The 23037-nt window shown below is 49.6% G+C and overlaps 1 protein-coding gene across 3 annotated transcripts in view; it reads left to right on the top strand.

Annotated features, from left to right (window-relative positions):
• The window catches only part of GAB2 (GRB2 associated binding protein 2), a 101871-nt gene that overhangs the window by 41267 nt on the left and 37567 nt on the right, over nt 1-23037 (top strand). For 2 of the 3 annotated variants that reach the window (XR_013925929.1, XM_080374801.1), the window contains exon 2: nt 13981-14281. Coding sequence is in view for 1 of the 3 variants with exons in the window: in XM_080374801.1 (XP_080230927.1) it covers nt 13981-14281 (301 nt within the window). In the remaining 2 variants the exon portion in view is untranslated. Of the gene's footprint in view, nt 1-13980; nt 14282-14301; nt 14931-23037 lie in introns of those variants that run through there. The other variant, XM_080374802.1, reaches the window with a different exon arrangement.

Here is a 23037-nt window from a genome sequence, read left to right as displayed (position 1 = left end):
GGCAAGTGAATTAAAACCTGACAGATCCCAGAAGGATGTCACCTTCAGATGTGGCTTTTCTTCGTGCCGTTTTTCAAGGATTAATTCTAGGTCTCAGCATTTCTCTAAGTGAAGCAGATCCGATGGCTCCTGCGGGGAGAAGCTGCCGGTGGCACAAAGGGTAATGGAACGGTAAATGTTGAAGAAAAATTCATCAGATGGGGCAGTCTGGATCACTTGGCAAGCAGAGCCCATTTGAAAAAAAGTGTGTTAGAAGACAGCCCGATGCAAAATTGTACATCAAAGGAGGAGAAATTAAGATTGTCCCTACGGAAAGGGGCAGTGAATCACCAAATGCAGGGGCTGCTGGGTTTAGTAGAAAGAAACCGCATGAGCAGCTCCTGACGCGAGTTGCGGCTGCGGCAGAAACAGCTAGTGACCCTCGATGTCTAAATGAAGGAATAGGAGGTGCATTTATTTTTCCTTATATACCGCAATGGCAAAACATGTCAGAGTAGCTGGCTACTAATGTCGATGCCAAAGAGGAAGAAAGGGAACATGAAAGTATTCAAGAAGTGGTGTTTAGCACAGAAAATGCTTAGCCTGGCAGCTGGTGAGCTTTTTGGAAGAGCTGAAAGGTTGGAGTACACCGATGATTGTGATATTTTCTACCCGCAAACGTGCTAAGGACACTCCAGTCTAGTGGAAAAAGGCATCACAAAAGCCCTTCACAAGATGCCAAAGCTACAAAGTGACAGACTGGGAGCAACCCCCTCCTTGCTTTTTCTTTCTGGAGATGGTGGCTATACATGAGGACCAATGAGCGGTTACTGGGGCCCATATGGACATAAATGTGCAGTTAATTAAGAGCCTGCGCTATAGAAAAAATCTGTTTATGGTCATAGGATCATTGAATAATTCAGGTTGGAAGGGACCTCAGGAGGCCTGGACTGCCTGAGTCTGCAATTCATACAGGTAAGGGGGGGAACCTGGACAAAATTTCCTTCTGTAGGCACAGGGCTGTGGGACTGGAAGAGATGTGAGGACTCAACACAAGCCCCAACCGACTGCTGTCACTGACAGATGTCTCGGCTCTTGGGGACATCTGGAGAGATGTGCCTCGCTGTGGCAGGTTTAAAACCAGAACTCTGTGTATTTTAGCTGGCCACCCTCAACCCAGCTGTGCAACGAGTGAGATTCAGAATGTTGTGTTGTGCAGATCTGGGGTTGTCCCCATGCACACCCCGAGTTATCCTCCACTGCCCTCCGGCTCGTGAGACGAAGTGCCCCAGCACGGAGCGTGCCAGGACAGCAGCAGTCGGGGATGTGAGCTCGGCACGGCTGATCCAGAGCCTCGGGCAGCATCTGGATGTGCATGTGCCTTCTGTGAGTGTCGCCTGGAAACCAGTAAATCCCTCAGCAGGTTTCAGAGGGGCCTGACAGCAAGATGAGATAATTAGCTCTCTACAGCTTTCATCTAAAAGGGTGAGCTGGAAGAGGAGAGAAATCCTCTTTTAACTAAGGAAAGGCTTTTGCATGAGCTTATACATTATGAAGCACCAGGGAATCCACTCGTTAGGGTGTCCTTTTAAGCTGCAGGAATGAACCACAGGTCTCAAAATCAATAAAGCCATGAAAAAACAGTCCACAGGTAAATGAGTGCCATTGGCGCTGGTCTCCATGCCTTTCTCATAGGAGCTTTCAGCTCCACTTCTCACTCTTGCCCACATTTAATGTGCTTGGCCTCACAGCCTCCTGCCTCTCTGTCTCGCCAAAATGCCAACTGCGCCCATGTTTCCCAGAGCAGGGCCAGGGCAGCATGTGAAGCTGTGATGGGTGGGCTCTGCCACGAGGGTTGGTGCGGACAATGCTGTCTCCCTTGCTCCTTCCAAGCCTGGCACATTTAACATCCATAGAGGGTCACAGCCAAGTCCATCTAGTGCTGAATGTTACACAGGGGCCAGTAAGTAGGCATCTAGGGAAGATTCCCTCCTTCTAATATTTTCCCTGTTGTCAACAGTTTTCAGTGCAGCTTTCCATTGCTGCACATGATGGCACTCAGTAACCTTTGGGGGATTTTGTTTCCGTGATCTTGCTCAGTCTCCACTTGGAGCCAGCTAAACCTGATGCCTCCAGAATGTCCTTCAGCAAGGAGTCCCATGGGCCAGTTCTGTGTTGCCCAAAGGAAGGTTTCCTTTCGTGTGCTCTGACTCCCGTTACCTTCCTGTGATGTCCCATCATTCTTGTATTAGGTGAGAGTGAGTAGGTCATCTCCACCACCCTCTCCTTGCCATTGATGGTTTCCTCAGTGTCTCTCCTATCCTGACTCTTTTCCAGACTGAGGGGTGCTATCTCACTAGTTCCTTGCAGAGAAGCTGTTCCAGACCCTTGATCATCCTTGTTGCCTGCTGTGTACCAGCAGTGGTGATGCTGACCATGCTGCTCAGCTAGCTACCGTGAGATGCAAAGGCTTATCTGGGAGACTGTGAGTTCAACAGGAGCCAAATCAGACCAATTCCTCCATTTTTGTGTAGTTCACAGACACAACAGGGCTGCTTCTCCTCCCCCTTCATCTAAACTATCATCTGATATGCTTCTGGTGTGCACGTGTGTGTTTGTGTGGTTCTTCCTCTGGGATGGCTACAGGAGGAGCACCAAGCCACCGAATTGGGCATGCATTGGTCTCCCTATGTGGTTGCCCCTGACCCACTTTTCACTTGTTCACTCTTTGTTCACTTGTTCACTCTTTGGACTAAAAGTGTTCCCATTGCCTTCTCTCATTCACCCCACTGTCCCACCCGAAAGTTCCCAGCTGTCTTATAAAGCCTGAACTGAATGTGTGATTGGTGCCAAGTCCCAGGAATGCACTTTTCTCACCATTTACTTTGCAAAAGGCCTGGGTTTGGCTCAGGCTGCAGCAATTCTGCTCAAATTTGATTAATCTTAACCTGTTCACAAAAACTTGGGTTTATTTGAAGATAATATGTATGGGGACATAAAGTCTACCATTCGTCATGGTCAAAAGGAAGCGCCTTGCCTCCACAAGAGCAGATTAGTTGCTTGAAGGTGTTGAACCTCCTGTATTTTGGGGGCAGAAGGTGTATTCTGGGTCTGGTACCAATGGGAGGACATCCCGGTGTTCCAGGCCCATAGTAGCTCTACATATGCATCCCCACTAGAGCCAAAGCACATTTGGACAGGGATAAATGGCTTTGTTTCCTCTGAAAGAGAATCCTTCTGGGTGCACCAAAGCCACTTAAATACCTGAACCGATAGCTAGAGATGAGCACTTTTTTTTGTGTCAAAAATTTATTGTTGCTGTGAGCAAACAGCTCATGCAGACACGTGCAAGTTGACCTCAGCTAGACATAAACTAGACATAAAAAGGCAAAGTTTCCTCAAGGAAAAAAACATAGAGGCAGCATGATTGTAGCCAAGGGATCAAGGGATTGATTTAGTAGCTTGGCAGCCAGAAGGCAAGGTAAGGACTGCACCACTGCCACAGATTTGAGTAGCCCTGGCTGGGTTAGCTCGCTGCTTTCCTTCCTCATCTGCCTTTTCTCTTCCAGTCTGGCATCTCTGACCTAATGATGTTTCCCATAACATCTGGACAGCGTCTCACGTTGGGGCTACCCTCGTAATGTTTCCTTGACAAAAAAGCTACAGCAGGGAGAGATGAAGGTCCAGATTTTGTAAAGGCATGAGGATACCCAATTTCCATGGTATTCCCGGGGATCCGATGTTATGTTCCAGAGGGTTTGTAGGAATGTGCTGGGGAAGGTAAAAACAGAGAGTTTTGAAGGAGTACATTTCACTAAAGCAAACCTGAGCTCTGCAAAACCTTTTCTGACTGGACCCTGTGCCGATCCCTGTGTGCCAGGTGGAAGTTTGGGGAGTTGCAATACCCCTCGCTCTGCTCCCAACCGACACGCCAAGGGTGCAACTGTCTTTCTCACAAAGGAGGAGTTGGGCACCACCGTGCTCAACAAGTGCGGTTTTGTCACATCATCTCCCTCATGCAGAGATTTGTCCAGCTGGAGGCGGTTACACATGGAGACAATGGGACAGCTCATTAAAGTGGCTGAAAATTAACGAGCTTCAGAGTTTTTCTAAAATTAGAAATCATCCCTGGAAAGGCAAGCCTATCCCAAATATCCTGCTACAAGCCAGAGAAACCAGGAGACCAGTCCTTTAGGTTATGGGAGAAACTGCCCAACACTTTACTATCGTATTCAGTGCCACGATACCTCCAGCTCATCATCTCAGACCAAACGGGGGATCCAGTGATTCTTGCTGTGCATAGAAACTGGTAATCTCCGGAGGGGTTCAATATGTAAGAGCCTTCTTCTGCAACCTTTAAACAAAGGAAGCAGCGTGCCAGGGAAAGGGGGAAGCATCCTGACACACCTCTCATTCCTGTTGTCCACCTTTATGTCCATCTGTATTTCCATCTGCCTTCACCTGAGAGGTTGCAGGCAGAGCAGTTTAATAATGGGATTCACTGCTAAAGCTGACATGGATGCCTATCTCCAAATGATTGAAACTAAGCTTCAAATTGGCTTTTTCAAATCTCTTTTTGGTTCAAAAGCGTTATTTTAAATCAGCTTTGCTTTGAAACACAAGTAGTGTTTAGGGTCTAGAAAGGGTTCACTGGCTGGGAAACCTTTTTCTTGTAGTGGACCCTTCCCCATCTCCCTCTGGGGCTCGTGGATGCTCATGGATTTGGGACAAAAAAACCCCACCACACCAAAATGCAATTGCCTGCCTGGAAAATATCTCACAGCCAAGCCCAAGCTCAGTGAAAGTGAACCTTATCCTCTCCTGAGCATCTTCCTGGATGTCGCAGAGGGCTGGTGCAAGGTGACACAGGGTGGGAGAGCAGCCACAACCTCCAAGAGAAGGCAGAGGGGGGATGGGCAGCAGCGTTTTTTCTCACGAAGCCCATCACTGGGCACTCATGGGGCAAAGCATCCCTGCAGTGAGTTTTGAGAGGGCAGACTGGTGTTATGTTCACAGAGGAAGTCTGGGCCAGGATCCATGGCCCCTGCCAGCACTGTGTGGGGGCTTTTGGGTGCAGATCCCTCTTCTTGGGATAGCAATTCGGGGTAGCCCAAAGCTAGAGGCGAGGGAAGGGAAATCACTGACAGTGCTGTGGGATTTATTTTGCTCTTGCAGAGGCCAGAAAGCTAGAAAAACTCAGTTATCAAAATGCTGTGTTCAAGAGTCATTTGTTCATGACACATTCCCATGTCCAGCCCTGCTTGTGTAATGGCCGGGAAAGCGCTTATCAGAGCCTGATACCAAAGTCTCAGGAGGGAAAAAAAATCTCTGAGCAGTTTGCTTTTTCTTGCAGAAACCCAAAGTTGAAAAAGCAAACTCTGCTGTCACTGTTGGCGTGCTTGCATGGCGTGGGCTGCCTTACCCCGGCGGGTTGGTCGGCTCTTGCTCACCTCCTTAGAGTTGAGTGTGGTCAGTCGTGGTGGCTGGGCTTGGCAAACAGACTTGAGAACACTAGTCTTGACGTGCACATCATCTAAAATACATGTAACTATAGTATCATAAGATATATGATAAATATAATACCACATAATAAGCTGCTGCACTGTCTTGTTCGGTGGCTGCAGCCCCTTGTCCGTGTCAGCCTTTGAAGAGGCAGCAAGGTGCAAGCCAGCCCCCACGGTGCTGCCCCGGTGGTGGTGATGGTGGGGAACGAGGACCATGCAGCTTTGTGCTCAGTTCATTGCTCATGTGGCAGAGCCACATGCTTATGCCTGGCAAGGTGATATGGCAGTGCCATCACTCTGTGGCTTGCTCCAGCATCGAGGCAGGATGCGGCCAGGGCAGATGTAGGGGCTGGGAATCACCCTTGGGACCGGTGTTGACGAAAACAAAGCACCTTGAGGCCAAGGATGAAAAATCCCTTTAGTGGCCCTGGCTTCTGGATCAGACCCAGACTAAACAGTCAGCTGGAGACTCACTGCAATCCCTTCGGGGCCTCAGGGGTATTGCCTGCAGCGTTGCTTTTGTAGGACGTGGTCCTTTTTGCCGTGCTGTTTTTCTCGAGTTGGCTGATGGGGGCTTGGGGAAGAGGTGGTGGTGGTGTTATCTCACCCCTTCGCCGGGTGTCCTGCAGATCCCTGGGGAGCCTCTGTCTCTGCCCGTCCCCACACAGGGGCACCCACCTGCCTGCACCTCCTTTGGGTGCCACTCTGGTCCCCCCACAAAGGGTGTGCCACAGCGGGACCGGGGTAGCGATTTCAGCTAGGAATAACAGAGTGGAATACAGGACAAGGCTGAATTGCAGGAAATACTTCCAGATAACAAAATCCATGGCACGGCAGCAGGGACGCGGTCAGGCCCTGCACATGGACCATTTGTGGCCAGCCCTGGGGCAGGAGTTGTGCTGGAGCTGGGCTCCATCTTGCTCCTTTGGACCCCATGCTTTCCCAGCACCTTCCTGCTTGCAAAGGTGCCTTGCAGCTTTCAGCAGAAGGAATTACCCAGAAAAGGTTGTTTTACTCAAGTAGAGTTAGAAAATGCTGGTGCTGCCCTTTCTCATGCTAAATGCTGAGGACGGGTGTTCACCGGGTGGCTGCACCCGTCTCACGTCAGGGCTCGCGGTCTGAGCAGTTTCATCACGTCTCTGTACTGCAAGTTCAACACTTCTGACTGAAAGCTGGACTAATTATGGAAAAGCAATTTAGATTTTGAGATAACAGGTCAGAAAGGACCTTTGGAGGTCTCCAAACCAATCTCCTGCTCAAAGCGGGGTCAGCTTGAAGTTAGGGCCAACTCTGAAAGTAAATCGCATTGCTTCTGGTCTTGTCTAGGCAGGTTTTTAATATCTCCAAGGATGGACTTCACTCCACCTATTGATTTTTTTTTGTCCCACCGCTCATTGTGAAGCCTTTTCCTTACATGTAATGGGACTTTCCCATTGCCTCTCATGCTGCCCGCGTGCATCTCCCAGTAGAGTTTGGCTCCATCGTCTCTACACTCTCTAGGCAGGAGCACCCCTGGTCCACCCCAGGGTTTCCCTGTGTCCTTCTTTCTGAGACTGTCACGGCTTTTCTGGTGGTGTAAGTACAACCTCACGACTTCGCATTTTGTTTTTCCATCCCATCCTTAATCAGGTGCTCCATCATCCCAGCAGGAACACAATCAGCTCCCTCATGTCCCAGAGAGACATCTTTATTTTCCTAAGATTGACCATGCAACACTGAGCTACTGAAATCTTCCCAACTGGAGAACTCCTGTAAAATAGATATGAAGGGAAAAGTTTTCCACCTTGTGTCACTGCTTTGTCACCCATCACATTCACAGAGTGTGGTGGTGGGGAGCAGGTCCTCCAGCTCACACCAGCATACTTTTAACTTGAAGCCATCCCAACCCCTTCCTTCCTTCCTTGGTAGCAAACACCTCTGAAGGCAGGAGCCATTTTTGAAGCTTATGGGGTTTTAAATGATCTTGCAAATAGGTTTTAGTCTGTGTTTGAGCCTCACCTCCTTAAAACCCTTTCTCAGTCAGTCATGAGTGATGCTCATTGCGGGAAGTCTCGTGCCAGCTGCATCACCCTCAGGTGGATTTTGCACGCAGCGATTCAGTGTGTGCTCTGAACCTTAATTATACCTTCAACAGTGGGGAAAAAAAATCCCAGGAGGGAAGGTCAGTTGACAGCCTGAGATACACGCTGGGTTGGGGTTTTTTTGCATCGCCGTTACTTCCCTCGATCCCCCAGTGAGCCGAGGAAGAGCTGCCTTGTACCCCAGCAAGGTTTCCTGTGCCCTGCAGGGTCTTGCCGCTGCAGTGCGGCGTTATTAACGCTGCCAATCAAGCCTCCCCCAGAGCAATGCTGCTAACAAACTCGCTGTGAACTCGGCCACAGCAGACATGTGATTAGCAGGGACCAGTCTCCATCCCTTTGAAGGGTGAGAGGAGTGGGGTTGGGACCTGTCTGTTCTCAGCATCATGTCAAAAGGTGCTGTGAGTGGGCAGTGGGCAAGGAGAAGTTGCTTGGAGAGCTGGGGGGGGAGGGTCTGGAAGGGCAGGAGGGGGATCAGGGAGCTTCTGTTTGTTCTTGGGCTCAGGGACATTGAGGTTTTGTGTGGCAGTCAGCCAGCAGGACCATTACCTGAGCAGACATGGGGGGCCTCCTTGCTGCTTGCAAATCTTCCAAGCCGCATTTCCATTGAGTTAGCACTTACACAGGGAGGGGAGAGGCGTTCTTGCATGAATAATAAAGCCAGCATCCTTCTGTCCATCAGATGAGATAAAAAGCCCCTAGGGACACAGAGGAAGACAACATTATTATACAGGTCACCAATAGGTTATTCTACAATCCTCCTGTATGTGGCTTCACTCCCCGATGCTGGTAGCACCGGCTGCAGCAGGGGACTGTGTCTCTTGTGCAGGGCAGCAGGGATGGGGCAGGGTCAGCTCCAGCGTGGGGTAACAGTCCAGCAGCTACAGTCAGCGTCGTTGTGCATGGCAAAAATAATAACACCACTGAGTGAGCCAAGCCACCCGAAATCTTCTCTCGGGATACCCCTGTCATCTCTGTCCCCCTTTTCCAGGGATGATCTTGCCTGGATGGCTAAAGTGGTGGCAGCTGGGATGGGACATCAAGGACATAGTGGCTGGGAAGAACAGTGAGAACCGTCCAGTCATTGTGGTCCTTCTCACATGCTCCTGGAGTGTGAGCTCCTCTGCCACACCAGATGCACCAGGAGCCGGAGGGCAAACGTGCTTGATGGGGTGCAAGACCACTCTGTACTGCACGGTGAAAACTGGGGGCATGTGGGGCTAGGACAAGCTTGGGGCTTGCTGCAGGCATGGAGGCATCCCTGCTGTCGGCTGGTGGCCGTGGGGCCATGGCAGGAGCCATCCAACACATGGGACTTCTCTGGCTGTGGGCGAATCTGGGACACAAGTGCCTGCTTGCCCCACTGTGGGGTTTCCTGCTCGAATCACTCAGACCCTGGCTTCATCCCAGTGTGAAAAATTTGCCTGATGTCACAGCTAGGTTGCTTATCCCGCCTGCCAGCTCAGATTAGATCCTGTGGTTTGTGTCAGATCAGATTTTGGAAGGTTTATTTCACACTGGTGGTGTGCTGCACTCACGGGCACAAAGGTGGCAGTGGGGGAAGAAGGAACAGGGCAGAGAGATTTCCTGGGAAAAATGTATTTATTTCTCTTTTCTCTTCCCTTCCCTTCCCTTCCCTTCCCTTCCCTTCCCTTCCCTTCCCTTCCCTTCCCTGCCCTGCCCTGCCCTGCCCTGCCCTGCCCTTCCCTTCCCTGCCCTTCCCTGCCCTTCCCTGCCCCCTATATATGCTATAAGTGTATGGTGGTACAGTTATTCATATGCAAGATTTCAGAGGTCTGGCTCAGGAGTTTATCCTAATTAAAAGAACATTCATTTCAGCTAAGAGCTAACAGTCTCTGACTGTTTCCAGCTCCTCACTTCTGCGCTAGGGTAATAGTGGGTGGGCCACTCCATAGGTCCCACCAAGAGGCATCTCTCCATACTGTCAGTATATTTACTGTTTGGCTCCTTAGGATTGTGGCAGTTAGCAGGCTGCCCAGGGACGGATGTCTGGCTTTGCTAACATTGAAATTATTATTTTCCTCACCTCTTTCTTTTTTTCTGAAACAATATGTAGGCTGGGTCTCTGTAACCACTTGGCAGCGGAGCAGAGGGGGAGATGCTGTCTCACTATGATCATAGTTAATAAAGTTTCTGTCTCACCTGTCCTTAATTGGTTATTACACACTTGGAGTCCCCAGATTGTCTGACAAGGGACAATCTGAGCCCTCTGCACTGATGACACCACCTCTGTCACAGCATTACACCATCAGGAAAGCCTCAGGGGACAACAGGGACCTCACTGTGGTGTGGTCAGGAGATCTCCCATGATGGTATCTCGGTTGCTCAAGAGCAACCACCTCTCCAGTTGAGCTCTGCTGGTTTCTTACCCAGCAGAGGGGATGGGAAGGACCCCAACCTCTGCCTGAGCTCCCACAGAGCATCCCCACTAAGTGCACTCAGGCGGTGACCCCAGCAGCACTGCCAACCCAACTCACCAACGCACAAAACAACCAATTCCAGGTAGCATCCAGCTGGAAAGGGGTTCGTTTTGTAAACTCTAACTTGCCATGGAACTGTTGAGGTGGAAAGCAATCGAGCAGCAGTCATGGTTCTCACGATCCAGGGAGAATTTACATTGCACTGGCAGCATGATCGGCGATTTTTTTAACAAACAGGTCTTCAAAGGATGTACTTGCCAAGCGTCAAAATATTCCTCAGTGTTATTAAGGCCTTTTAGCAGCTGTAATTGAACTGTGAAGCAACCTGATGCAGGCAAAGGACCACACAGCTGGAAATTTGTGCTGCAAAAGCACCATTTTATGGCTGTTAAACTGTTGGCCCCTCTCTGTTGTGAAGCTGTTAAACAAACACAGCCCTTGGCTCACACCACGTGCCAGTGAGGCACAGTGTTTTGGCAGGAGTGGGCTGACAGCAACAGGGGCTTCAAAGGAGCCAGCAAGAAATAGAATTAAGGAGAAAAGGAAAATTCAGGTGAAGATGTGTGTTGGCCATCAGAGCCCCATGGCAGGAGAAGGTGGACTTGGAAACAGAGTGTGTAGGTTCACATGGAGTTTGCATCCTCCTCTGGTTTAGCATGGTCTGCAATTGCCATGCATATGTGGATCCTATGCATCCTACTGCTGTCACAGCCGGTGGTCGGTAGACCCTTAAATCACCCTCTCGCAGGAAGGTGATGTTCTAGGGAAGCCTAAATGTGGAAGGTTTGGATTATATTGGTAGCTTTGAATGGGGAAATGAATGTCCCAGGAGGACAGGCCGCATGCTGCAGGCTGCGTATCCTTTGCCACATATCACTATATGTTGAAGCAAGCTCCGTTAGGGCCAGAAGATGCTCCAAGAGCAGCCCCAGCCTGGCAAACACAAGCTGAGCCCTTTTCCTAATGGAGACATGGCAAATCCACAGGGAAGAACTAAAAAGATTGCTGAGCTGAGTGCTCAAAAATTCCAAGAAATGGGGAAAATCTCCACAAAATAAGAAGGTTCCTGTCTATTTCTTTATTATTTCCTTCCATTCTGTTCTAATGGTCAGCGTGTATTCCTTTGGTTCAGCAGCTGATCTTAGGAGGCAGGAATGTCTGGTCCTGCTGTGGGGACGTGCAGTGGGATCCAGCAGTGCTGCCTGCAGCTGCCTGTCCACGACAGGCTGTCCAGAGGCTGCTTCCCTGGGCTGTTTTTCTGGGTCAGAAGAACATCAGTGACTTTTTATCATTAGGAGAGCACCAGGCAGAGGTGGACAGGTTGGTCATCCCAGGTTGGTGGGGCTGTTGCCCTGTCCAATGGTCCTATCCTCCAGTGATACTCCAGCTCCTGAAGCTTCCCAAGAAATTTTGTCCTGGCAAGAGCAGTTCTTTCATGACTATCATATGTTAGGGTTTACCCAATACCCAGACCGCGTATGTTATGCTGTTTGCCAAATATTGACTGTGAGGGGCTTTCCATTGCTACCAGACAGAGTAAAGAGAACTAGAGAAGTTGTGGCTCTCACAATGGCAATAAAAAAGGAAACTGTGGTAGCATCACCAGCCTTGCTTGCAGCATTTCCTCCCATTTTTTTCCATGAAGGCTCTACATTCTGGAGTCCAGTTTCTGTACTTTCTGGGTTTTTTAATATAACTTGTCAGCCATGAAGGGAAGTTGCAAGACTTGACTCCAAACAGTTGGAAAGCAACGAGCCAAGCAGCAAGAACTGGTGTTGGATGTGTCTTCATTCAGGTGGTGGTTTGTGTGGTTGCACAACCCGACCTTCTGTCAGACGCGCTCACTGATGCGTGCCCATGCCTTAGTCCTGCCAAGTATCTGCAAAGAAATGGCTCAGTGTTAATAGGAAGAAGCTAATGGGACATTTTCCACCTAGAGCTAGAAAAAATGCTTGTGGGTTTGCTTCCCAATGATTTGGGTGATCCATTTGGAGACAATGGACTAGCAAATTATTGCCACTGCCTGGTAAATTTTACCAGGTTTTCACCCTCTGTGATGGACGCAGCTCTGCTGTGTGCTTTTTTTCCCCCATCTAAAAGCAGCCGTTTTGATGAGAAGTGGGTGAGTGTCTCCTGGATGAAGCCAAAATCTGCCAGTCTGGCACGTCCTCTTGCTAAGCAATTTGCTGCTCCACTGCATTCAGAAGATTGCACTGAAGTTGCTTTCCTGGCACGGGGAGCTAGTTTGAGAATTAGTGCAAAACTAATTTGGTTACAAATCACAAAGATGCTAACAAAAGCTATTTTTAAGCCTTTGAGAAGTACAATGTGAATCAGATCATTCAGGAGTTTCTTACCCTTGTTTCAGCCACCAAATTTTCCAAAATTGTGGGATCCTGGTGCAGCTGACTGGCTGAAATCTAGAATATGCCCATCACCAATATGCAAAGCCTCACAGGACTGTGGTCACCTCCGGGGGAGCATCATGGAGGTCCCAGCACACTGCTCATCTTGCTGCCTCTCTTGGGTTACTAAAGATGTTTGTGGCTGTTTGTTCTTCCTTCTTAGGGACATCATGTGCTTCCACATGACCCAACCTCTCACAATCATATGAACCCCAAAACTGGTGATTTAAACAAAACAAAAAAACCAATAAGGTAAACCTCATTAAAAAACCAAATGTCCACATCTGGGGCAGAACAGTGGAGACCTCATCCCTTCCCTTGGCATCCTCTGGTGCAAACAGAGGTCTGTGTCAGGCAGTGCAGGAGCGCTGGTGGTAACGCACATCATCCATGTGGGCTGTATCCAGCCCATGCTGTTCATGCACCTCTTGGACCTTCACTGCCTTAAAAGGCAGCCTGAACAAACTCAGATGTTTTAAGGACTAAGCTTAGATATATTCCTTCCCCTCCATATCCCATGAGAGCCAAGCCCTCTGCAAGGCAGCATCGCTCTGCAATGGGGAGCAGCTCAAAGTTGTCCCTCACCCCATGCATCCCTCCGGCAGCCACTGGGATGCTCATGCAGAGCGCACCCCCAATTCTTCTTGATTCTCTGTGTAACATAAGTTGTAGCATTTGGCACATTCTTGTTGTGGCTATTCCCCCTCCTGTGGGAGCTTCCAACTGCATTTGGCATGGGGAGAGCAGAGGGGCTGCAGCTCCCAGTGCCAGGGATGATGGTTGACATTTATCTTGCCAGTTTCCTTCAAACACCATAAGCCCCTGAGTCCGTTCCCCAGGTGGTTTGGCCAGGGGCTGCCGTCAGCAGTGCTTGGAAGAATCGATGATAACCTTTCCCTTTTCTAAGGAGTTTCCTGCGTGCTGGGGAGCAGAAGATGCTGAAAAACAAATGAAGCTTGGATTCTCCATGGGTCTCCCTGGCATCATTCCTGATATTTAAAAGACCGAACCCATTCCCCATTGGTTTTATTAGCCTTTCTATCCTGGCATTTAAACAGAGATGAGATTGGCGTGGTTGGTGTCTGCAGACACAGGCTGTGATGCTCTCAGGGGTTTCTCTGATACCCAGGGTGCTCTGTCTGAAGTGTCAGAGCTCCTCTGAGCTGCTGGAAGGCATTTCGGCACTGCAGCTGCCAGTAACGTCACCCCACAGATTATCTCACATCCAGGAGGGAAGGGTATTTGGGTCCTGGTAGTGTGGCTGGGCTGTAGGGTAGTAGCAAGGTTGCTCTAAGCCTCAAGACTAGCCCTTCTTGGGGTCCTCTTAAGCTACCATGATATTTTGGTATATAATTCTTCCAGATAACGAGTGGGATTTGAGCACTGAACTGATGAACTGAGCTGAGTCTGTGCCGTCTATGCCCCTCTTGCAGGGATGTCCTGAGCAGCATCCCAGAGCATCCTGGGGCAGCGGGGTGTCATGTCCATCTGTGTCACCTTCTGCCTGGCCAGGGTTTCTTGGCCCTCGTGACTTGAGTAACGGGGTTCATGCTTCCTCTCTTCTTGGTTTCAGGCATGGAAGAAACGCTGGTTTGTCCTGCGCAGCGGTCGGATGAGTGGTGACCCCGATGTCCTGGAGTACTACAAAAATGACCACTCCAAGAAACCTTTGCGTGTGATCAACCTCAATTTCTGCGAGCAAGTGGACGCAGGCCTGACCTTCAACAAGAAGGAGCTGCAAGACAGCTACATCTTCGACATCAAGACCACTGACAGGACCTTCTACCTGGTGGCTGAGACCGAGGACGACATGAACAAGTGGGTTCGCAGCATCTGCCAGATCTGTGGCTTCAACCAGTCTGAGGAGAACACAGGTACCGTGAGAGCCATGTCTGTGGCCAAGAGCATCTCCTGTCCTGTCCTCCAAGTGGGGCCTGGCTCCTTTTTCAGATCAGACCTGTGGGAGGGGGGTGTAGCCCGCCATGAGGCTGGGAGGACTGCAGTGGGAAATGGACAGACATGTGGGAAACATCCATGAAGCTTTCCTAACTTGACATCTGAAGCAGAGCAAGCTTTGCCCCTGTGAGCCACCTAATTCATTTTCCATCCCATAACTGTAGACCTCTGAGTCTCTCATAAGAAGCTGATGGGGTCTGGGGACTTTTGTAGCTGCAGCCTGTGTCCTCATCCATCACCAAAGTCCCTTTGAGAGTTGTGGGAACCAGCAGTGAAAATCCCCCTTGTTCAGAAGTTTCAATCCCTTGGTGGAGTGGGGGAAAAGCTTTACTGGGACCATGTCCCTCCCTGCTTTCCATTGTACCCACTGCTGACAAGCTCTCATGTGAAGGACAGACACGTCCTCCCCACCAACATCCCCATCTCCTCCAGGGACCTGCTGGGAAAATTCTCGGAGGGTAGAAGAAAACACTGGATGGTTTTGTGCAGCAGTGAGACCTGTTCCACCAGTCGTGCTCAACCACCCAAGCTCAGCTGCGCTTTGGCAAGCCTCTGCGGCGAGCACTGGTGAGCTGCCTCTGCTTCCCCAGCACCACGAGGGGTCACATAAATCCCAAGTGAGACAGGATGGGGGGTGAGCATGGGGTGCAGCGCTGCAGTCACCTGCCAGTCCCATTACACCTAGTAGCATCATCTTTGCTTCGTCTTATCCATGGTCCAGTCCCATGCTCTGTCTATGTAAAACTCCCTAAAACAACGTCCAGCTTGAATCTGTTTTGGTCCCTCGCAGAGCAGCTGCCATCCGCGGAAGCTGAAACCGTGCCAAGAGCTTGTCAGGCAGGACAGCAAACAAAGCATCACAGCAGCGCGAATGCGATCTTTGCTGACTGACGCATGAAACGGGACGTCACCTTGGCAATGGGTGTACAAGTGGTAGAAAGGGTCCTTGATAACGCCACCAGTGCGGTCTTTCAGGGAAAGGTCAGGCTAAATAAATTACATCCCGTTCCGATGTCAGCAGTGCCATCCTTGAGGTTCAGCGAAATCGTTCAGGCCCCTTTTTTAAGAGCTGGTTTGTTGCAGGATTTTCCATTTTGTGTGCGTTCAGCTGGGGCAACTGTTTTTCTTCCCATTTAGTAAAATGAGCTTTCAGCCCAGCGGCAGCAGGATCGATACGGGACTTCAGTGAAATATAAATCTGGGCAGCAAAAGGAAAAACAATCTCCCGCTTGCAAGTACATTTGTCCCAAAGGGCACATAGGGCTCATCAGGCTGCAGAGATCCGAGCGCTATTCCCTGCAGGATCATGGAGTGACATCAGCAAAAGAGGAACAAAAATCCCTATTTGTAACAAAATCACAGCTCGTTAATGCTGTAGGGAAAGTACCCACTTGAAACAGTACCCAGCTGCCAAAGTATGATTTTCTGAGTAAGCCAAGAAAAAGCCTGCGATGGTGAACACAGCAGATGTGTCCAGATGCCACAGAAAAAAAGGGAGCATGAATTATTCAGGGACGTTGCTTCGCTTTGGTGCTCGCCGAAGCAGTGACCCCACTCTCACCTTTCCTTCACCGTCCCTGCTAAGTAATGGCAGATAAATCATTGATTTCCCAAAGTAGATAATGCTTGTTTGAAGGACCCATGGCCCAAGGCTGGGCAGAGAGGTTGAGGGATCGTTGCATCATGATCGGTGTCAGGAGTCTTGTCCATCTTGGCATGCATAAGCCCATCACCCATCCTTCATGATGGGTCAGCTGGAGGGAGAAATAAAATTCATAGCAATATTTGTAACTGCTATGCTCCCTCTTCATCACCTCCTTGAAGCCATGGGTTGACGGATAGGAGAAGACGAGGAGTTTGCTTGATATTAAGACAGCTCCAGGGTAAAAATAGAGCTTGGGACATCTGGCATTTCTTAGACTTTCACCCCCTCATCCTCAAGCCTCTGTGCCTTGTTGTGGCCTCTGCCTTGGAGAATGAATGAGTCAGTAATTGGATGCACCAAAAAGGGGAGTAAAAGCTAACCATCGTGGGCAAGAATAGCTCCATGCTAGTTGTAACAATTAATTAACTAAACCTCCTTCTCCCAGCGGACAGCCAGCGTGGCAGAACAAGATCAGAAACTACTGGGGAAGCCGCTGTGCACATTCTTCTCGTTACACTTGTTCTTGAGTGTGTGACTGCTTTATACTGACCCAAAAGACTTGCTGGGTCTGGCCCCAAAGCCGGGCTGTTCCCGCTGGCTTATATTCACATCCTGGCCAGGGAAATGCTCCATCACCAGCAGTGGCATTTACTACAGTTTCCATCACATGCTGAATTACCTCCTGCTTGAAGGGATGCCCTGCATCAGCTGAGCCTGAGCCACTGGCCACAAGTTTGCTTTTAACCCACCAGTGGTGGAGGAAAAACTCATTAGCTTTGGGGGTGGTCTCGGTAAAAACCTATTTCACCGGCTCCCCGAGATGGTAGGGAAAAGACAGGTTTTCAGTGGCTTTTTAGCACGATTTACTGAGCAAATGGGCAACTCAAAAGCAGCTGCACAAGGCAAAGCAAACTGGCTGCAAACCCTCTGCACCGGCACGGGACTCTGCCTGGGTGCTGCCCATGCTCCCAAAAGGTGAAAAAAATTAAAAAGCCAAACGAATTTATACCCTTTGATACTTCTTTCTGTTTGCAGCTCAAGGGGAGAGTGTAAATTTTCTGTCGCTTGGTTTTCACATTAGTCCTTCATGTCCTGTCTAGACTGGTGGACCCTAAGGATTAAGAAACAGGCTGGAGTTTAGGGCGGTTTAACGTCATGCTGCGGTTAGCTGTTGGTTTAGCTGGTCGCTGGCTGTGTTATACATCTGGTTTGTCACAAGGAAGCCCATTTCAGCCTCAGGACCCAAATGTCAGTGAAGTGGAGGGTACTGCCGGCTGCCCCGGTGCTCCACAAAGCTGCCACCGGTGGCTTTGTTCCCTGTCCCGACCTGAAAATAATTGCAGACCCGCACAATTACATCTGCGGAAAGAAGGGAAATTAAATTGACTCTAAAGTGTTTACCCAGACTGCTGCAGAGTTCTTTGTTTCTGTTAACACCTATTTACTTGGAGAGCTAATTACTATTTTTGAACGAGCGAAGCCTTGCAGGATCCCAGCTCCTCCATGGGTCCGAGGAAAGCAATGGTGCTCATGGAAAGTAGGTTTGCTCCTGACTCAGCACTGCTTTTACACTGCAGTTTGCTCTGCCGCCACCTCGGCTGACCAAATACGATGGGGCGAGACCTGCCGGGGACACTGAGCCACAGGCTAGGGGAGAAATGCAGGCATGTGCGTATTTCAAACCATCTGCATTTTCCCTGCCCTAGTGGGCAGACAGCCAGAGCTCAGCTGTGAACTGGATTTTCTCATATGCTTTGTTTGTTGGAGTTAAAAAAAATTACTAGATCCCACTAAACATATCTGGTGTGCCATTAACCCTTTCTGGAGCTGATGCTTCAGCCTAAACCCCACCTTGTCCCATTCCCGATATGACAGAAGTGCAGCTATGGCAGCATATAATTTAATTTCTCATGAAGCAATGTGTCCTTGCAGGGCTCCTGTGCACAGGTTAGTTGTTTCAGAGCAGTAGATACCTTTATTAACTCTATCCCAATTTACTGTGCCACCCCCAGCACCTCCCTCCAGCTCTTCCATGGTACTGGGGCTGTCTCAGCGGCTTGGATTCATGGGTGCTGAGCAAACTCCCCGTGGAGTTTAAGAACTTAGTCATGCACCGCTGTGCTAGAGGTTTAACCCAGCCATAGAGGCAGGGAAGAGAGTATCTGTGGGTAAATAAATGTCCTTGCTCTGAGCTGAAGGCTCCTGGTACTTGGAGAGAGTGAGCAGGGCGTGGGAAAAGGATGGTGCTGGGCTCCTGCCCCGATGGGTTGTGTCTGGCAGCAGTGGACTTTCCCACCCAGCCCAGGCATGTCGTCTTCATTTTTTTTCATCTGGGACTTTATTTCTTTTATTTACTTCTCTGCTTTCTGCCAGGGGGCTGCGCCAGGGTGGTCCCAGGCTCCGGCTCGCTCCCTGCTCTATCTCCAGGGCTCAGCGCTAGTGTTTGCATCGCAGTGGGGATCGATCCCCAGCAATCCCAAGGCTTTTACTGTCTCGACGAATGCAAGTCAGGGCCATGCATTAATGTTTAATGGAGACCTGAGTGTCTCTTCTTCCTTCTTCAACTCCAGCACAGTTTGTGGGATCAGCCTCCGGACACAAGAACTTTCTGCTCACATTGATGAGAACTTATATGCCCCACGTGCATCATCTCCATTAGGGATCTCTTTGGCTTGATGCTGCCCCAGACCCTCCACCAATTGCCCCGTTCCATCACACGAGAGCAAATCTGTTGATTCAGTGCCCCCTTGAATGCTTTCGCTGGGGGTCCTGTGTGGGTGGCTGACTGGTTGCTCCCTAACCTGCTGCCTGCTCACACAGGCTGCCTGCAAGCCTGTGCTACGAGCCCATATGGCTGCTCTTTCTCCCTCCTTGCTTCTCACCCAAAAACATGTTGGTCCCAGCATCAGGGTCCCAGCGATGCCTCCAGCCCCACTGATTCCTTGCAGGCAGGTTTGCTTGGGTGCTTTCTGAGCAAAGGGAGTTTGAGGTGGGCTGGAGAAAAAACAGCAGAAAGATACCCCTGAAGACTTGTTGGGAGCTGCCCAAAAGCTCAGCAAAGAAGCTGCGGGTAGCAAGACCAGAGTAAAAACATACATTTGCACATTGTACACCACTTACCTCTCCCAAACAGCCCCAAATCACTGGTGATCTCCGTCCCAGCATGCAGGAGTGGGGCACTGGGGAGCCCATGCAAGATGATGGCCCTGGGGCAGCCCCTGCGTTCCTGCTGCCTCTCCCATGGCCAGGCAGAACCAAAGCAGAGGGGAAACACTGATGACTGCCACAAGACCAGGTACTTCCTTGCTGTCGTGCCCGGCACACACCTCCTTCCTTCCCTGCTCACACCCTGGAGGAGTTACAAGCCCAGTACCATGCTGGGAAGCGTGCCAGGGACTGAAAAATGGTGGCAAGGAGGGAGATTTGGGGGTGACCTTGTGTCCCTGAAAGCACCCGGTCCCTGATGCGCTTGGTTTGCGTGTCTGCAGGCAGCTCTGCCACCTAAGGGCAGTCGAGCAGGCAGCCCCTCGTGGAGCCCTGTGCAGTCAAGCTGGGCCAGGACTTGACTCTTCAGCTTCTGTTGACGCAAGTCAGTTGGTCTCAACTTCATCTTTAAGCTGTGGTATGGGTTGTACTTGGGTATGAGCCCACTTGGAGGCCGGTCTGTTCCCCAGTAGACAATATGACACTATGACAAGCGATGAGCAAGATTACGGTTGAGTTTGACCCACGGGGTGGATGGGGCAGATCTGGTTGGGTTCTCTCCATGTATCCCACCTTCCCATGTCTCATTCGCCTACCTGAAGATCTGATGTTCCCTAGCCCCGTATGGGACTTGGAGTTGGCCTGTGTTGGAACAGCCTGTGTGGAGTCCTTGAGCCTCGAGCCCTTTCCTTTCACCCAGCGTCCTTTACCTGATGTAGCCTTTTCCTGAGTGTTCCCATCAATACTTTCTGCGCTCAGCATCATCGAGCTCTGTCTTTTAAAACACAAGATGTCACATCTAGACCCACCGGTTGCACATCTCGAGGGCATTTGGATCAGTCCCACCCATCCTTCTCTACCATATTTTGGATTTTCCTAACAAAGGAAACATCTATGTCTGCAGATTTACTCTGAGAGGACAAATGCACATGTCATGTCTCAGCCTCAGGCTTGACCCAGCCTCACTGGAATGGGTGGTGGAGACCCATCAACCCCAACTGACTTTGCACCAGGCTCATGGTTGAACTTCAGGTGCCTGCGAACGCCTCCTTGCCTGAGTACCAGTTCATCCTTTAGTCATCCTGCCTCTTTAAATTTGTTCCAAACTTCCCTGACCCTGGTTTTCCTGCTCCACAAACAGCAAGTTATTTTAAGGTCTGACACTGTTCAGCTTTTATTTCAGTGTAAACAATACTGGAGATGGAGTGGTCTTGGCACAAAGGAGCAGCTTGAGAACAGTTAAGTGCCTGCTGCCTTTTTACCACCCCCCCCCACCCCCTTTTTCCTCTCTTTCCCTTTGGAGATGAGCTAGTTCAGGGGCTAATGAGTCTGCTGAAGAGCAGAGAGCCACTAACAACCTGGAATTTGCTTCCTAGAAGACAGAAACAGGAGACATAGAGATTGCTGATCTCTACCAACTGGTCAGGGTCTCCTTGCTGTGATTCCCCTGGCGTTTTGGAAAGGGAACCCATGCTGTTGAGAGTGAGACGTGTGCTGGTGGTTATAATCTGTCCAGTTTGGAGGAGAATATGGAAAAAGATGTCTAAAATTAGGTGAATCATCTGCACCCTGAAAGTGCTGGTTTCTTTCCCTTGGCTCTCCAGGGAACCAGGACTGATGAGCTCAGGTGGACACACCCACTTTTTAGACTCCTAAAACTCTGCTGAGATGAATCCCAGGATTCATCTCAGATCACTGTCAAGACCTTTGAGATATTTGGATCTTCAAATGGTGTCATTTGTCATCATTTCATTTATGATGAGCATCAACCCCTACTATTCTTCCATACCTTATTCTTGCTGTACTCAGTTCTTCATCAGGTTGTGGTACCAGAAGCATTGCAGGACCAAAGCCAACCTGCACTGCTCTGATGGTCACTGTCCTTAACACTATATATACATACACTTAATAATTGAAAAAGTAGACTTCTAGCCCATCTGAGTGCCAAGAAAAGGACTGAAGCAAGGATGCAGAGGGCTTTAGAAACCAGAAGGCAATAGAAAAGGTCTTTAGGTGTCTACACAATCAGAAAGCCAAGCTTCTGGCTTCAGGGGGTCTAATGCAATTGAATGTTAGGTTTGCAATGCTGAATCAGTGTTTTCTGCAGAGTTTGGGATTTGGAAATCCAGCAATTTTTAGGATTTTTTCATTTAGATGGTTTATTGTGGCTGTGGAAATTTTGGAGAGGTGGGACTAAAAAATTCCAGAAGATATGTCAGTGTTAAGTTTGCAAACCCATTACTCTGGCATCCCAGAGAGACCCCTAGGAGATACTTGTTTGCTGAGCCCCCTTTAACTGTACCCAGCACTGATGGGAACTGGCAGGGGATGCAACTGTATGTGGGAGCACTGGGTTTATAGGCAGAGAATACTCATCTCGCTGCAAATAATAAAACCATCAACCAGCAAAAAAGAAAATTTATGCTCAGCTTTCAAAAAAGACCAACAGCCAAATACTCCAGTTCCTCTAGACTGTTTCCCAGCTGGCGCTCAGCACAAGGGTATCCGACTGGCCTCTTCTGAAGATAAATACGGAGCTGGAGAACTGGGGCCTTTGGGAAAAATCCTGCCCTTTCCTGGCCAAAGTCCCACTGGGTTTGTTGAGCTGAGGCTGGGATTTGAGCTGGGAGGGAAGGAAGAAATGTGAGGTTCAAGAGGTTTGGGCATTTTTTTAGAGCAAAAAGCATTGCCCAGCTTTTCCAGCACAGGTTTCCCAGCGGAGATTAGCAAGCTGTGTTTGTACATCTCAGACCTGCCCAGGGCTGTCTGCTGGGCTAGGTACCCAGAATCAGAAACCCATTTAAAATAATTCTTTGGTTTGTAATTGTCTTTTATCACAATGAGCCCTGTGCGTGTCAGGTCAGCCCCATTAGTTTAATGGGCACTGAGGAATTTTTAGGATGACTTACTGACCGTGGAAAAATGAGTGTAGTGGACGGTATCAGCATCACATCAAAAAGCAAAACAACGCAAAGCCTTTGGAAACAAAAACAGCTGATGGGCTTGGAGCAAAGGGACTGGCGAAGCAGCACTGTCTGAGCAAAACCAAGGGAGGGAGGGAGGCATTCTGTGTGTCTGCCAGCTGGGAGAAAACTCGCAGTCAGATTTGCCTGCATTTCTATTTCCGAGAGGGGTCCTGGGGCTGTTCTAGCCTGTGTGCCTCAGCTGTGCCCCGCTGGGGTTCATGGGGCTGTACCCCATGGCTCAGGCATCGGGGCGGGACGCAGATCTGCAGGCAATGCCCAACACGTAGGCGCCGGGCTGGGAAACATGATGGACATAGGACCCCAAAACCTGTGTGTGAGCAAGTTGGAGGACAAGGGCGAAAATCACAGTGACCATTGCGGCAGATCATTTCAAGCTGTTTTTCACAGCATGAATGGTTTTTTTTCCCTCCCAAGCCACCATATTTCCCCTTTTCTTTCTTCCATATATTTCACATTGTTCCCTCTAAACCTTTGATAGGGGCCATGGTTTATACACCCCGAGTGCTGCTTTGCAAAACCTGATAAAAGCCAGGACAGATTTAGACTGTCATTTTGCACACCCCAATGCCTGTTTGTGTAACGGTTTGTATTGGTTTGTATTTCCAATTAAAACGCAGTCTGAGTAAAGGGAAAGCTTTCTAAAGCCTTTAAAGCCTCTGAGTGAAGGCGCACAGAGCAGGAAGGAGCCGTGAAGCTGTTGATTGCTGTGAACTTTCCATGACACCACTCAGGGTTTGTTTCCAGTCTGATTTTTATTTATGAATGCAGTAGCATTTATTACTGATTTTATCTGTAAAGATAACACTTCTTCCCTACATGGTTTCTACGCTTCAGTTAT

The sequence above is a fragment of the Falco punctatus genome (assembly GCF_963210335.1).
Source record: "Falco punctatus genome assembly, chromosome: 2".
Taxonomy (NCBI): domain Eukaryota; kingdom Metazoa; phylum Chordata; class Aves; order Falconiformes; family Falconidae; genus Falco; species Falco punctatus.
The sequence above is the reverse complement of the archived record's forward strand: the minus strand, read 5'-3'. Positions and strand labels throughout refer to the sequence as shown.